The sequence below is a fragment of the Nomascus leucogenys genome, chromosome 21, assembly GCF_006542625.1.
Source record: "Nomascus leucogenys isolate Asia chromosome 21, Asia_NLE_v1, whole genome shotgun sequence".
Lineage (NCBI taxonomy): Eukaryota > Metazoa > Chordata > Mammalia > Primates > Hylobatidae > Nomascus > Nomascus leucogenys.
In genome coordinates, this window is record NC_044401.1 from 78,298,662 (window position 1) to 78,316,663 (window position 18,002).

Sequence of the window (18,002 nt, forward strand, 5' to 3'; positions counted from 1 at the left end):
CCCAGGCTGGTCTTGAACTCCTAGCCTCAAGCAATCCTTCCACCTCAGCCTTCTGAGTAGCTGAGACTACAGGCCCACGTCACCATACCTGGCTTATATTTTTTGTAGAGATGGGGTCTCACTATGTTGTCCAGGCTAGTCTCAAACTCCTGGGCTCGAGTGATCGTCCTGCCTCTGCCTCCCAAAGCACTGAGATTATTATAGGCATGAGCCACTTTACTCAGCCACTATTTGTACTTACAAAATTTTCAGATACCAAAGGTTTAAACTAGGCAAAAGTGGGACCACTACCATTATCACTAAATCACCCGATTATAAAATGACTAATGTAGAGAATATGTACCTGAAGAGGTGGGCTTATTGTTATTAAATATTATTATTTACCCTTAAGTTCCCAGATTTTAGCTTTTTGTGGTTAGAATTAGATTATGTACATAACTGGCCTTTTATTTTGTTCAATCCACAACAAAACCTTCTTATGTACTTTTGATGAAGTTTGAAATTAGGTTTGTAGGTACCAAAAGCAGAGCCTCAGAAGAGGGTGAACTGATGACAGCAACTTCTCCTGAGAAGAAAACACCAAAGCTGAGATAACACTGACCTCAAATGCAACACTGTAGGCAGTAAAGAACAATGGCATTCAAACATAAAGCTGTTTCCAAAATCTACAGTTAGGTATCTGCTGTACTTGCATCTTCAGAACTGTGAGAGGGAAATCACCAATACTTGATGCCTCTAACCTACTCATATATGCTAAATTTCCTTTCTCTTAATCTTAAGGCATAACAGATAAATAAAAAGAGAAACAGCTTTCTTGCCCATAGTTTTTTATTTGATATTAGAAAGGAAAAATGAGCAGCCAAAGCTGTCCCTGAACATACACCACAGGGAGGAGTTGCACAAAGGGCCCGGCCTTAGTACACTGCTCCTGGTAAGGCCATTAGCATGTAACTCAGTAAAACTGAGTATCTGTGATTCTTATCAGCCACCAGTGATGAGAGGCTTCCTGTGTATCAGGAAACCAGAGGCAATGGTGTGAGTGGAAAAGCCAGAGCCAGACTGCGTGACTCCACTTCTCTGATTCCCTTTCCTCATCTGTAAAATGGGAATAACAGTACTTAATTCATAGAGTGTTATGAAAAGCAAACAAGATAACACAAGTACTTATAAGAGTGCCTGGCATTTAGTAAACATTTCATAATTCATAGAATGTTATGAAAAGTAAACAAGATAGCACAAGTACTTAGAAGAGTGCCTGGCATTTAGTAAACATTTCATGTCTATGATTTATTGTTAGGTGCTACTTGCTTTACATGCACAACCCTATGTTCTAGGTGCTGTGATTAATCTAATTTTCTAGATGAGGAAACTGCCTAAAAGGGACCAAGGAGCTTGCCAAGGCTTCTGTCATTATCAAGTAATAGGGCCAGGCTGACTCCAAAACCTGGGTTCTTCCTTATTATATTACCTCCCTAGAGCTTATATTTAAAAGAAACTTTTCAGCAAAAAGGATTGAAATGATATTCTTTGGCTTTGAGGGTAAGCTTCAGTTACCTGGAAAATTCACACTGGTAGACTGGTCACCTTGATGATGCCAGGCAGATAAAGTGTTAACGGCATTTACCTTCCTGACAAGATGCTTAGCTGCTGCAGTTGATTGACTTAAGGTCTATTTAATAAAATATCCCTTCTTGCTTACTCGGGAAGTGTGTGGGTATTTATATAAATACCATTAAGATTCCAGAGGTCCTTAAGTCACCCACTCTATGAGCAGTCCCTGTAAAGTTCATTTAACCCTTGGCAGATCTCTCAACCCTATCCCAAATTCCAACCAAATCTCCATGGGCAGAGAAAACATATAGAGCCCTAGCTTAGTACCTGGCTCAAATCAGTGCAGCTCAGACCTTACCCACCGCCTTCCTTCCACCCTGTTCCAACAACTGGCCTGTTAGCAGGTACTGTTAACTACACCTCTAGTGGATAGACCTCATTTTCAGGAATTCAGCCCCCTGCCCCTCCTATCCGCCCTCTCAGTCTCTCAGAGGCCAAGTTCAGGCCTCTCAAGGTGTTTGGTAATTCCTTTGTGTCAACTTAGGAAGATAAAGCAAATATGAAATAAAAGGACATTATCAAGATTTCCTGAGTTAGGACACAACAAATAGATTTTTGTCTAAATCACACTCTTAGGATGCATGGAGTGTTGTGGAGGTTGGAACATTTTACTTCCTGCCATAAAAAGAAATCTCTTTTCATTTATGACACAATGAAGTCAATAAAGAAAGGGCTTCATTATAGTCAAAAGACCAATGAATCTCCTTTGGAGATAATCTCTGTATAAATAAAATATGCCAACAAGGTTGGTTTAATCCCAAGGGTTTTAAACTGCATGTTTAAAACCCCTTTATATTCTGGCACCCTGCTGAAGCCAGTGACCTTCAAATTATTAAGATGTATTTTAACTGCTGGAAAGGCATGAATCATTTCTGAATTTCTAAGCTACTGGTTAGCAGCAACATTTTGTTTTGTAGTGCTCTTATTAGAAAGTTAGATTTTCTAATTTCCAGAGAAAAGCATTTGTAAGGACATTTGTGTCTGATGGTGTGCGTATTTAGGAAAGCCCCTTCAATATGCTCTATAACAGGTTAATTTCATGAGCTAAGTTCTGATTTCTAAAAGTTTTTATATAATGAAAGTATAAAAGAATAATATAATGTAGTGAATGCTTCATTAATAACTGTAATATTCGTTTGTTTTTTCAAAAGAATATTCCTGAGTCACTAGATTTTTATAAGTACCTGTCAATGTTAAGAATATTATGGATCTTAAAGACAGAATTTTGTGACCACTTCAGTATTTTAGAAAATGGAAAGCAGATGAGGGGACTGACAGCTGGGTTACTGCATTCAATTATGCTTTATCCTCACACCTAAACAATGGGAAACCAGTAACCAGGGAACATTTTCTTTTGAAAAACCCTTAGTGAAATATATTGCACCAAAACCCCTTTCACTCTCCTGCAGAAGTCACAGTTTAACTTATCTCTCCTGCTCCTACTTTTCCCATATGTCATGCATGGAACAGGCACTAACCATTCGAAATCTATCTGATAAAATAATTGATACTACCTTTATAGTGATTGGAAGCCAACCTCAAAAGCACTTCTTTCAAGCTAGATAAATACTCTTGCCTCAGTCACCATATATATTCACAGTCTCTGTCTAGTATTTCCATATTTTGCATAAGTGTTAGGTGAGACCAGGGGAAAAAAAAAGTCTTCATTCTTAAAACACTGTCTTTGCTATACTAAATCAGAAGAACACACTGAATATCCTAAATTCCTGTTAGAATTAGTAAAATTGGTCATTCAAAATTCTTCAAAAACTCCTATAAATTGCTATCTCAAAGGGATGAGTATCAAAGGGTTAGCAAAGCTTTCCTTAATCATTTACCTATTTTATAATAGTTCCCAAATGTCAGTATAACTTACTGATTCCACGTATGCTTTGGGATTTAAAGATACAAGCTATTTATTTATGAATTTTAGCCACAGCAGAATCATCCAAAGTTGCTGAGCTAGTGTCTAAATTTGTTCAACATTCAACATGGCTGTGACTTGTTTCCTAAGTCATTTAAATCACACAGACCTGTTTTTGTGCAGGGAATGGATGTCTTGCTGAGTTGAGTCTTTCTCTCAGGAAGGAAGAGAATAAAAATAAGTAGAGAACAGAGATGAGAGGGGAAATTTTTTAATATGGGGAAAATGTCAACCCAAGAATTATGAAATTCCCTCCAGGAGGATGAAAGAGAATTTAATGGAAAACCAAATGGTCAGTGCTAGTGAGAGAAGTTAATGATCAATAACTCAGAAAAAACTAAAGAGAATATTCACATGTATTTGAAAATGCCTTGATTTAATGAAGCAATATCTAAATGAGGAGTCTGAAGTCTTGAGATATCAAAACTGTCACAGTCGTATGCCAAGAGGTGGCAGAGCCATTTATAAGCATCTGTGCTTTGAAGCCACAGAGATAATTCCAGTGTTAGCTCCACTGCTTAGCTCTGTAACCTTGGGCAAATTAAAAAAATGTCTCTGAACCTCAGTTTCTTCATCCAGAAAATGGGGGTGTCAACTGTACCTGTCTCTATAGGACTGTAGCGAAAATAAACGTAATATACTTTGTGGGTAAAGCTCAATAATTATTAGATAACAATTTTTTAAGAGGCTAACTGTAAAATAAGCTCTGGGAACACAGTGTATTGCATATTCCACAGTGATGACCCTGGAGCTCTATTTTTACAACAGCTTGGTACTAGAATTTTCAACTTCACCCTGCTGCACATATTTTTAGCCAATATAATGATTCAGTTTACTAGTTACGTTTGTTGTCTGCAAATATCTTTAAAAAAATTAATTATAGAGAGTGAAGAGCCCAAGCGGTAAAATAATTTGATAAATCTGGGGTCCAGTATTATTGTTATTTAGGTTTTGAGCAGGGATAAAATATAACTGAGATTGAATGGGTAGAATAAATACTTCATAGGAGCTCTATAAATCTCATATTATTTTTAGAAATAAGAACAATTGGATAATTTCTAAGATAAATCATTTAAAATGATTCCATGGAGGTCTCCATTAAAGAAAAGTTGTGGTAAAAGCTTTAGTAGAGTGAAAATAACTCACAAGTTTGTTAAAAATTGAATTGTGTTTTTCTTATATGAGACACAGTTGTACTGCTATAACTAAAGAAGAAGAAATCCTAAAGAATAGAACAATTAATTGTTTAAAAAGTGCTGTGTGAATTAAAATATTTTCCAAATGTAACTATTAAATAGGACTGTGGGGTTTTATTTACCAAGCTGAGAGATTGTGACCAAGCTGAAAGCTCTTTAAGGAAAGGTCATTTAGGGTAACTCTCAGTTAAGGGTGAAGTAAGTTCATTTGTTTAGGCATGCTCCTAGTAAGGCTATGTTAGCTATGAACACCTGCAGATTAGCCTCACTCATCATTTCACTAGGTAAGCCCTTTAACATCACACTGCCTTACATTTAAAATAATTCATTTTTACAAACGTGTTACAGCTTGTCAAGAATGCCTTGCCTTGCCAACTGAGGTACAACTGAATACATGGGCTTCTCATTCAGTGGAGAATGTGAAGCAATCTTTTTTTGATACAGTTATATTACTAGTGAGTGAGTATGAATTAGGAGAAACATATTTAAAAGGGGAAAAGACACATTTAAAGAAATGCCCCTGGGTTTTGAGTATTTAACTTCTTAATTAAATAGGTAACTGGGAATGAAACAGAAAACATTCAAAAGCAATTTCTGGTCTAATATACCTACTCAAAGGTGTTGCAAGGCATATTCAGAGGATCCTAGTGAATTGAAAGTTCTAAAGCCTATATCAAAGGAGAATGATTCAAGGTAGGGCACACCTAGTGGATGTAGTTCAGTGTCAGGGACGTAATTTTAACATGAGAGTCATGCAAATGCTCTCTCTCCATGACTGCTGGGATTACCAGTACCATGATTTGGGAAGGAAAGTTGCAACAGCTTACACTTTCGGCCTAATGTATGGTTTCCAAAATGCTTTTACACATATCATCTACTGTGGTCTTGACAGTTACCTCAAAAGGCAAGGAGAATAGGCATCCTAATTAATTTACAGATTCTGGAAACTAAGGCTCAGAGAGGTTAAGGCACTGAACAAAGATTTCAGGGTGGACCTAGGTTTTCTGATTCCTAATCCAGTGGTAATAGAAAATAGAAATGGAAAAACAGCCCAGTAGTTTCACCATTTAACTCTTTAAAAATGGATTTCAGTTACACAGCTGCCAAACAACTGAGTCTGTCAGACAAATCAGGTCAGAGGGGAGAAAGGCTGCCAGGAATTTTCCAGTGGTCAACACATATTGTAGGTAAAGCAAGAGGAAAAAGTATATGCACACTATTGTGCAAATCCAGTAGATTCAATGAAACTACTTATTTCATGCTGATGAAGACGGATGATTCCTGTCTGCCTTCTCTCCTCTCAAAGGAAAAGTAGTTTCCTTCAGCAAGGATAAAGGGGCAGGGTTAGTGGAGAACACACAGTAACACAAAACTTATCCTATCTTTATGGGAATTAGTTTAGCAGCCACAAAATACTCCAAGAGGAACTTAATCAAAGACTTTCTGTTAATCTTCTTGTTTCTGTGTGACAAGTTTCAGTGAGAAAAGCTGACTAGAATGTACAAAACATGGACAATCCCAGTAATATCTAATGACTTAGCGATATACAGACACATTACAGGGCAATTCAGTCCACAACCATAACCACACGTAGTGACAATCTGCAAACAATAGAAACATTTCTCCATGGTACCCAAAGAATGACTGTACCTCTGAGTTTCACAGCCAAGACCTTTTTAGAACTTTAAGGAAATTTTTCTAACGTTCATTCATTTAAGTATTTAAAGAATACCTACTATGTACCAAGAATTATTTTAGCACTGAAGATACAGCCACTTGCCCTTATAAAGCTCTCATTGTAGTGGGAAGAGAGCAAACAAAAAAGTAAAATAAACAGCACATTAGTTGGAGGAAAGCATTATGGAGAATAGGGCAGATCAGCAGGATGGGGGAGCTTCAGGTGTGGAGGAGGGGTGGCATTATAATCAAAGTGATGCTTCTGTTTGCAAAAGAGTAATGTCAAGAGGATAGATGTATCTGAAATATCTGAAGATACGTATTTGGAAGCAAATAATGAAACCAGGACGTAGAAAGTTAAAATCTGGCAAAGAAGAAGGGATGCCAAATAAAAATGGTGGGTGAGATCTTCAAATCCCACATCCTATTACACCTAACCCACTGCTGAACTTCTAAATGCCTATGGCATTTGCTAGGATTCACTACAGTGTGCACTCCACCATTCCCTACCCCAACACTAACCAAGTGCTTTATCTTCTTACCAGAAGAAAAGTGAAATATCCACCAGACCGGTAATGTATCCCTCTATTTCCACACAACCATCATAAGAACCAAAACTTTGAATATTAAGATACATGATTTTCAGAGGAAAGAATCTTACAAAAATATCACCTTTAAAAAAATGTGTCACAAATTGTGATTTAAAAATATAAGCACAAATTGCCTATGCAAATGAAATTTAGTCCAAGTAGATACTAAGAATGTTTTTGTACGGTTTTTCCCTTTTTTCTACTGTACTTCCCTTTCCTGCATATGACTGTATACTACATTAACTCAGTTATTTGTTCCTCTAAAGAGAGTTTTATTACTTTGCAGATAGGTAAAGGAGTATTCATTAAATTACTCTCAGTTAAGGATATCTTATACTGGGCAAGCTTTAAAAGGCTATAAAATATTTTGTTGTTTTATCACATAAAACTGAGAATAAAAGAGAAAAACAATTAGCCCATTGGAAGTAAGGGCAGTGTCTTACTTACCCGGAATAGGAATAATAGGAATACTTTCATTAGGGACCACTCGAGGTGAACTGCTGTCTTCCACATAGAAATGAGCAGTCTGAAAACATTTTCTGTGCAGAAAAGAGAAAAACATGTCAATAATAGAATATACTTTATCTGAGTTCATCTTCTTTTAATTCTTATTTTGCAGATCTTCCCAGCTTTAAACATCACACAGCACGGAGGGTAAACTCATGTAAAAGTAACAAGATACAAGGACAACATTCAGCCTGTTGGAAGGGCCCCAAATTGCTAAAGAATATCCATTTTTTTTTTTTTTTATCATCACTGCATCCAACCTGATAGTTCAAAGGGAAAGGCTTAGTATTTAACTACTCAAATACATGAAAACATGGTAGAGAGTAAACCTACCACACAGACCGCTAGGGTTATCTCACAATATTTCTAAATTTGGTATGTTACAGAGGAATAAATTGCTATTCTAAATCCCCAGCACCAAGTTCAAAACCACACCTTGTATCCGCTTCCAATATCGTCATCAAACAGCCCAAGTACACAATAGCACCACATTGTTCATGCTTAGCAAAGGCCCCCAAAGCCTCAGACAGCTCTTTAAAGGGGTCAGAGGGCTTCAGGAAGGCAAGCACTCAGAATCACGGGGCCCTTGCCAGACAACATCTGAGACAAGGTCTTGAAGCCTTTAAGTGTCATCTGCTTGTTTTTTTTTTTTTTTTTTTTTACCTGTATTTCAAGCAAAGCAGAGAGCACACACTGGTCATCATAGGACAGGCAATGAAGAGAAAAGCCATCAGCAGCTCACTCAGCCTCTGCCTCCGATGCTGGCTGGCCCTCAGCTTTCCTGCATCCACGTCACTGCTCATTGCGGCCCTAATGAGCTGCCGGAAGCACAGGCTGAATATTTAATGAAGCTGCTCAGCGTGAATGGCTATTGTGACCAGAGAAGGGTCCCTGTTCATTTGGCAGAGGGGCTTTACAATAGCTGGCCCTACTGCTGGGTCTTTTAGCCAAGCAGGCGGCATCCTTCTGGTGCACAGTGTCACTGGGATCTGTCCTCCTCCTCTGGCATCGCACACCAAACAACATTTACACACATTACAGCTTTGCTTTTTCTGGGGCCCGTATTCCAACTACCAGATAAGTCAACTTTTCTTCACAGTTGTCTTTGCTCAATCTAATCAAAAATATCCTGGGATGGTTCTGCTGGGCACACCCTGTTTCTGTGAGGCCAAAGAAGGGGCTAGGGTTGGGAAGGTTAGAGAAAAATCAAGAAAATACAAAAAACAAGATCTCCGTGGGAGTGAAGAGACCACAGAGTTACAAAGATGTTTCCATCTCAGCTTTTATACAGGCTATTATAACTATACGCAATCAGAAATGATCACATGTCATAGTGTGAAGCGCTGTTCTTTAAGCAGTGCCTGTTTTCAGATGGAAAGTAGCTCTAAGCAGTTTCCATTTGGATAGTGCTCTAGAATCAATCTAGACTGCTGCTCCATAGCATTAGGAGATTTTGAACGTCAGTTACTACAACTCTTGACACATGCCTCCCAGGACTACTCTAATAGAGCCCTGAAGAAAAATGAGTGTGTTTTTTTTTCCTATGAATTGCTCAGCATTTATAATATAAATAATAAAACAAGTTTTCATCACTCTTTGCTTAGCTGCCTTTACCTAAAATTGTGAAGAACATAAGTTAGTGAGACTTCAGCTACATGGATATGAAATGCACATAATATTATAGGGCTCTGGTGTTAACCAAATCTTCTGAATGTAAAGCAATGGAAATCTATGTAAAAAAATTATTTTGATGTTTGAGATAACTTCCTTCTCTCTCTAAATTACTTATTAAGTTTTCTACTCTTGGATTCCTTCCTCTCCTCCCCCATGTTCCCCAATTTGCACAGATTTCCAGAATGTAACATTAAAGTTAAAACACAGGTTATGGACTTCACAAATGAATGAAAGCCTTAACCGTCCAGTATCATAGCTAAGGAAAACCTGCTTTTGTTGAGTTAGAGGACAGCTATTCAACTACTTAATAGCCCAAATAAGTGCTCTAAGTCACTAAGATGAATGGGATGCAATTTACTGGGTTAGACTTTAACTTGTAAAAAAACAAATGCATGCAAGAAGTAACTTTGATTTTAAGACTATAATTATTATGGCTATTAGACTTCTAAAATGTAAAGCTATTAGTAAATACACTTGTTATTGGCCAAGTTACTGTTAAAGTGACTTGGAAAGGATATATATACTATATTGTAGATTTTTTTTTCCCTACAAGACAGGCAGACAGTTTAGCCAGTCTCTCAGTTATATGTGGAACTGCAGGCTCCACATTATCTTTGAAAAAAGCAGTGTGTACTGAAGCAAATCACACTCTAGTGCCCCATGTGCTGCTGTTTATAATGGATTTTCCCTGGAGCAAAATAACTCCATGATTGCCAGAGAAAAGCACACGACTGGGGATAAGGATCAGAAACCCGGGAGACAAAGCTCCGCATCTGTACCTTGCTGCACATCATGCACTTGCCTCCCACACAAATATATGGGTGGGCAACTAACTACAGAACTTTGTGGGGCATGTCTTCCCGTAGAATAAAGATTTCAATGGATTTGGCAAATGTTTATTCAGCACCCACTGCACAGCATCAAGTATGCAGACAACACATTCCCGCCGCTGTCTGCAATCCTTAAAACTACTTCCTTAAGCCTGGCTAAGCACTGGAGTAATTGATAAAGTATTATATAAGCAACAGATGATCTTTGCAGAAAAATTAGGTAACACAAATGAATGAAAAGAAAAAAAATCAATTAAAAACACCCAAAATCTTCCTCCGAGTGATGATCACTATTAATATTTTGAGGTCTATCCCTGTATACTTTTCCTCATTTATTGACTATTCCTTGATCATCTGCAGTGAGGAGGTGGGAGCACAATGATAAACAAGACACACAAGGCACCTACCCTCCTAGTATTTATGTCTTCATGGGGAAAAATCCACAACAAGCAAACAAATTGCTTCAAATAGTCAAGAACAATGAAGAAAATAAGAATGATGTGGTGGTAAATGAAGTCGGCTGAAGGAAGGGACTTCACTGAGGAGGTGGCATTTGAGCTGAGGCCTGATTAAGGAGGTCTAACCCTGTGAAACTCTGGAGGAAGACCATTTTAGGCAAGTCAAGCAGTTAGTTGAAGAGCCTTGGAGCAGAGGGAGTTTGGCGCATTTTAGGAAACTGGAAGGAAGCCAGAGGCAAGGGAAAGGCTGTGGAAAGCAAGGTTGGAGAGGCAGGCCAGAGCCAGATCATGCAGGATCCAGCAGACCAAAGAACCTTCATTGGCGTCTAGGAGCAGGGGAAAGTCACTGAAAGGCTTTAATCCATGGAGAGGCACCGTCTGATTTGCTTCTTTCAGAAAGCTCATTTTGGCTGCTACATGATGAATGGATTAGAGGGCAGCAGAAATGGAACAAGGAGATCAATCTGTGGGCTGTTATTATAATCTCACCCAAATATAGACAGATGGGCTGTTTTCCTTTTTTTTTTTTTCTGGGTGTTGGGGGAGTATGTATTTTATTTTATTTTGAGATGGAGTCTCGCTCTGTCATCCAGGCTGGAGTGCAGTGGCGCGATCTCAGCTCACTGCAACCTCCGCCTCCCAGGTTCGGGCGATTCTCACACCTCTTGTGCCTCAGCCTCCTGAGTAGCTGGGACTATATGGGAGTTTTATTTTTAAAAAATGAAATGAGATCATTCTATATGCATCTCTCCTTGATAACAAATATAGACTGGCATCCTCTTTATTAATGTTTGCTTAATCTTCCATTTCATGGAGGCATTACGATGCTGGTGTTTAATTTATTCCTTTAATAACTATCTATTGGGGGTCTACTCTGGGCCAGGTACTGATGAAGGTGGTCAGTCTGTTGTCAGCTTTTCATGATCCTTAACAATATGAAGATGGTCCCGTTCCATGTACAAATTCTACACTGTGTTTAATATCTAAGAAAAGCAGCTGCGTATCACATGACATTGTATTTTAACTTGCTCATTTCAGGGAATTTCCGTGAGAAATTATGTTTCTTGACCTTCAGAGGTATCCAGGAATAAAAAAAGCAAAAGCAGGGATTTTGGAGAAAAGGAAAGAAAAACACAAGTTTTAATGCCTCTAAACCTCTGAACTGTGATCTACTTAAGGAGGCAGTATTATCTCTAATTTTGAGCTCAGGGGAATGGAGATAGAATTTCTCAAAGCGCTACCCAGACACGGTGACTCATGCCTGTAATCCCAGCACTTTGGGAGGCTGAGGTGGGTGGATCACGAGTTTGAGACCAGCCTGGCCAAGATGGTGAAACCCCGTCTGTACTAAAAATACAAAAATTAGCCAGGTGTGGTGGCATGTGCCTGTAGTCCAGCTACTCGGGAGGCTGAGGCAGAAGAAACGTTGGAACCTGGGAGGCGGAGGTTGCAGTGAGCCGAGATCACACCACTGCACTCCAGCCTGGGCAACAGAGCGAGACTTGGTCTCAAAAAAAAAAAAAAGAAGTATTTTTCGAAGTGCTTATGTGTGTCACTGAGCATGCAATTTCAATTTTCTGTCTAGGTCTAATTCTCTTTCAACCAACTTACCCTTACAGACCCTCCCTGAATGAATCAGATTTCTAGGATCACAAAGAGCCATTTTCCAAAATTATAATTTCTCTTCACTAAACATTTGTATATGTAAGTACTCTAAAAAGGGAAATCAATGAAATAGATCATGTTTGTAATGAAAAAGTATATTTACAAATTTAACTACAAAATATAATCCAATGATTCCCCACCATATATTTCATGTTTCCACCTCTGCCCTTTTACTTCCCATCCCCTCCCCAACCCCTGGGTGCTGTCTGTGCCCTTTAAGAAACTGAGGCCAGGTAACATTATTTTCACTGACTCTGACAGGCCTAGTAATGACCCGAATTAGTTATCTTCTACTTCCCCCTATTGTACATTTGCAGCATATATCTTTCTGACACTTTAAGTTCTCTGATTTAGGTAGGCCTAAATTTTGGAGGGCCCTGAACAGTCAGTCAGTCTGTCTCTCAGTCTCTCTCTCTCTCTTATCAGTAAAGTATCAGTCACATGGTGGTTATTAACAAGGAGTGCATAGCTCTTTGGCTTAGGGAGCTTTTAGAATACCCAGGCAGGGTAAGCCCCATTCATGATGATTCTAACAGAGCAGGTGCAGGGTGGGGTATCTATAGCTCTGTGTATTGTGAAGACTCCCTCTAGGGATTCTGGTATGTACTGTGTCCAACTATGAACCACTGTGAGAAAGGGAAAATCATTCCTGAGAATCCACCCTTGTGGACTGCTATACTTGTCTGGTAGGAAAATTAATTTCGGTTTCTATGAAGGCATTGAAGTTGTCAATATTTAATGATGTTCCGACATCTTGAATTCCAAGTTTCCTGCCACTTAAACAAACTGGAAAACCACTGTTTTAGATGGCTTTCTAAAGCCCACCCCCATCAACAAGATACCCAAGATAGAGGGACTTACGTGGAACATTCACTGAATGCTCCCAGATGGGTACATGAAAGAGCTCAGTTTGCACAAGTTATTTCCTCAGTTCGAACTCAGTGGGTATGTGAGACAGAATGAAAGTGAAACGGGAGATGTGAATCTGTTGGTCCCTAAGTTGGTCCTGTTTCTCATATGCCTCTCACAGAGTAAGCATTTTGCCGCACTGAATGAGCGTCCCTGTTCAAAAGAACGCACTTTTCTTACAGCATAGCCCTAAATGCTACCCAAGTGCTTCTGGTGCTTGACCAAAGATGACTAACATATTAGATCTATGCACATTTCTATAGAAAGTTCCAAGTAGCAGACTGGAAGCAAGCTTCCTATGTTACTCTCCATTCATTCATCCCTTTTTAGAAAACCAAACATGGGCTCATATATCTTCAAAAGATTTCTAAGAAAGGTTTGATTGGAAGTCCAGAGGGTAATGTGTGATAGTAGCTGATCAAATCTGTATGGCGTCTGGTTAGCAGTTTTCTGGGTTTCAAGCCCACAACCCACACCTGTGGTCCAGATCTGTACAGTGTCTGAAGCCCTGATGGTAGGAATGTGCAAGTATGCATGGCTTCTTAAAAGCCCACATGGGACACATGAAGCTTATGATTAGGAATATTTTCTCTTGGACTGAAATTTCTAGAAATAACCTTCCATGCTTTCAAATAAGGGAGATACTTTAAGGATAAAGACCTCTTTAAAAATTAAAGTCTACTTGGGAAAACAGAGCACACACAACGTGCAGAGTACATCTTTTAGTCAGGATGTGAAACACATCGGCCAGTATCAGCTGTCAACGTCAAGTCCCTGAGCTCCCTGCTGAAAAATATACACTGCCAGCACATGACAGGTTCCAGTATGTTTAATTGGCCTTCTTGACTAATGAAACACACACACGCCCAGCTGCTCTGACAGTCCTTTGGAAGTATTAATAAAATTCCAGTTATAGAGACTTACTACCCAAACAAAATGTAGCAAAATAACCAAAACAAACAAAAAAAACCCTCTAGACTTCTGACCCCCCATTTCCACCCAGGAATTTGATACATTCTTAAGGAAGAATATCCAGAATGACCAAATTTCTGCATAAAGGCCTTTTCTTCTGTGGCTTCTGTTTTTCCGGGAACCTGTTTAGATAACCTCTGATATGAGCTAACGATTTTCTTATATCTCTTTCTGCCCTTCTGACAAGAACCTGGAAATAATTTAGTGACCAATATTTTTCAGAAGCAAAGTGCTGAACTTGAGTGCAGAAAGACTGAACATTAGAAATGTCTGGAATTCCACACAACACTGCTGTATTAAAAAACAAACAAACAAACCTCCTTAAAAGGCAGGTCTCCAAACCTGCTTATAGGAAAAAGGGGTTTCTGAGGTCTACAGACATCTGGGTCAACGTGTACACCCACTTTGAGAAGCTTGGGATGTCACACTGTTCTCATCCCGGGTCCTCCGCTTACCACAACACTGCCCTGAACAACGCCATGACTACTGGACATGGGCAGGGGGGAGGACCACAGTGTGGCCTCCAGACTCGTATGAAAACCCGGAATCATGAACTAACTGATTGTTGGTATATAGGAATTAGAAACCAAGTCACTGTCTTCAAATTAAACTCAATGGTTCTATAATCACATCAGGGTGACAAAGAGTTTATTAGCAGTGTGTAGCTCAAAATTCTAATTGCAGACTACAGAGGGCAGTTAGCTGAGCTGCTGCTGAATATTAATTATATAATCTTAACTGATTTACACACTGCCCTCATTTAAATTTACAGTGGCATATCCGCTAATCATCCCATTTATTTTCATGCTGTCAAGAAAAGAAATCGCATTAATATTTACTTTTGTAAACGGATCTGTTGTAGTAAACCCTGCATGAATAACAGCCACTTACAAATAGAAAGTTGAAAATGTTCACATGCCTTCAAGGAAGATGATTGAGAGCTGTATTAAAAAGGCATGGATTGATTTATTAGGGCAAAATGTTTCAAGAAATTGAAGTGACAAATACAACAATAAAAGAAAAAGGCTGTAGGCGTTGTTGGGCTTTTCTTCAAAGAGGAGTGTCTGAAATAACTCCGGGATTCCACTTGGAAAGGAGCCCAATGTAAGTTCTAAGTTGAGATTTTTCATATACAACAACTCACTTGCTGTTAAGTTTCCTTTATGGCATGTTAAATGATTCAGTTTATAAAACTCAGTTTACACTTGTAGTATCTCTTCCGGAAGGGATCTTCTCAAAAGAAAAACTCAAACCAAAATATGTTTCTAGTGGCCATATTTTCCAAATCATAAAAGGGGGCGTGAGATTTGACAAATGTCAATGTGCTTTGGGGGATAATCAAATGGCAAGTTTCACATGAGGGCTGTGGAAGTCCCAGGGCATATGGCTGTCATACCTTAGATAAGCAGGGCTTAACAGATATGAGGAGAGAGAAAGGGAAAAGGGAAGAAAAAAGAGAACACAATCATGCAATGATGGATGGGGTGTGAAACAGGAAACAGATACGAAAACGAGGAGAGAATGTTTCAAAAATATTTTGGATTTCACATGAATAGGAGAGATGGCCTAGTCGACTTTTGGTACAGTGAGAAGTGACAAAAATCTGATTCCCATAGTGAGAATTTTATTGGATGATTCAAATTGCCTGCAATTAACATCTTTAGGAAGGTGGGAGAAAATGATAAATTATAGGCACAAAAGTGGTCTCAAAACTATATTCTCTTAGCTAGGCATTAAGTTTGCCAAGAAATCCTTGCAGATACCTAGTTCTGACTGAAGTACTGGTAATACTTTCCAGGAGGTAAGAGAGAAAAGGTCTCTTCAGAAACCACATTTTGAAGAGACCATGACAGTTCTTATAGTATAGCTGGCTTTGAGAAAGTGAGCCCTGGACAGTACTTCCCAAGGCTTCCAGCTATCACCCAGAAAAGAAGGCTTGAAGTCAGGGGCTTTAAGGTGGCTGTCTCACCCTTCAGACCCTAGACTGGAATATTCTGAACATCTGGACTGAGGCTTGAGGGGCTCTCCACCTCATTTGCCACAGTTTTAAGGCACTGACACAATATCCCACTGATTTTGGAAGGTTAATGGTGATGTGATAGTCCAACTTATTTTGGGGAGGAGGTAAGAAATGAAATTCACATTTTATTTACTGCACATATTTTTCAGTATTTATAATCTAAAATGTCTGGGTAAAAGCCTTTTGGCAACTCCTTATTTTGTTAATATACTGATTGACTGTATTTTGCTGTGAGTGATATTTTAAGGATCTAAGAAGGTATTATATGCCTCTTCACTAAGCCCCAGATTGCAGTATTTTTTTAAAATACTTGAGACCATCTAGGGGGGGAAAAAAAAGTAGATTCAGACATCACACGATCAACCAGGTTAAATTCCAAATGAATTTACTATTAAAATTTGAAACCATAAAAGTAATTTTAAAAAAGAATAACCTCAGAATGGAGAGACTTTTAAAAGAAAACTCAAAATCTAGAAAACAAAGCAGAAAATATAGATAAATCTGATTATATAAACATCAAAGAAGAACCATAAGTACAGTTAAGAAGTAAACTATGAATTGGGAAAAAATATTTGCAAACCATATTGCTACCAAGGGATTATCTCTCTTCATTATAAAAAGACCAATAACTCAAAGAAAAAATAAGCAAAAGATATAAACAGTTTACAGAAAAACAAATGGTTCAATCCCACTTATAGTAAGAGATAATACATTAAAACCACACCGAGACACCGTTTCTTTTTCACCTATGAGGTTAGTAAAAAGGCCAAAGTTTGAAAATGCAGTGTGCTGGGTTGGCTGTAGGGAAATAGGCATGCTCACAGACTGCAGAGAGAAGCCCACCTTGGTACCCCATTATGGAGGGCAATTTGGCACCATACATGCACAATAGCATGTACCCTGGGACACAGCCAATAAATTTTCCTCTGAAAATTTTCCTGCAGACATGCTTATCCACTTGCAAAGTGACACATAAACTTATTAATCACACGATTGTTTGTAATAACAAAAGACGGAGAACAATCAAAATGACAGCCACAGGGGATAGGTTAATTAAATCATGACACATCTATACAAAGGAATACCATGCTTCTGTGTAAAAGAATGAGGAAATTATATAGGGATAGGGAAAACCTGTGTTAAGTGAGAATAGCAAGGCACATGATCGCATATGCTGTATTCCACTGTGTAGAAGGGGATAAAAGGATATTCATTATTTGCTTATATATGTGTAACAATCCCTGGAAGAATAGACAACAAACTAGCAATAGGGGCTACCTATTTGTGAGGAGGTAGGGAGCAGGGTGGGTGAGTGATGGGATGGTAATTTAGTGGTGCATATAATTTTAAACTTTTTGATTTTGAATCATGTCAAGTATTACCTACTCAAAACTTAAATCAGCTTTATTAAAAAATTAAATACTTGGGTCTGATCTTCAGTGTTTTTTTCTTCTCCTTTCTGGGAGGATAATCACCTCTCACAGCTGTTGTCCTGCTTTTAGCAATTCTCTGTGCAACGCGTCTCAGTGGCACAGTCTCCTTCCTTCCTGCTGTGGGACAGGGAGATGACAGGGGCAGAAGAGTAATGCCACATGAAGTTAATGTGTAGGAATTCCGTAACAGCTCTTGTAGCTGTTTGGAGGGTTGCAATTTAGCTATCACTGGGGGCTCTTCTTCTGATTCCTGGCCACATTTTAGGTGGAGATACAAGCCAGGAAAGAAAATGGGAGCGGACTGAAAAAGGCAAAGGTGAGAGAGAGCCTGGTTGAAGTGCTTGCATTCCAGCCTCCTGCAGAAGCCTGGCAGAGGTAGGCGGCACCCTGTCTTTCAAAACCCTTTTATAGAACAGCAGCAGGATGGACACGGGTCAGGAAAGGAGGCAGCAAAAGTGCCTGGGGAGAGAGCATAGGGAAGGAGAGGGGACAGTGGGCCAGAATGAGGAATTGTAAAGTACAGCAGGGTGGCTAGC

At 38.9% G+C, this 18,002-nt stretch overlaps 1 protein-coding gene across 3 annotated transcripts in view; it reads right to left on the reverse strand.

The window, feature by feature from the left end:
* The window catches only part of PTPRG (protein tyrosine phosphatase receptor type G), a 743,963-nt gene that overhangs the window by 50,280 nt on the left and 675,681 nt on the right, over positions 1 to 18,002 (reverse strand). For all 3 annotated transcript variants that reach the window (XM_003273634.3, XM_003273635.3, XM_030802031.1), the window contains one exon: positions 7,446 to 7,537. In XM_003273634.3, the coding sequence (XP_003273682.1) occupies positions 7,446 to 7,537 (92 nt within the window). The remainder of the gene's footprint in view (positions 1 to 7,445; positions 7,538 to 18,002) is intronic.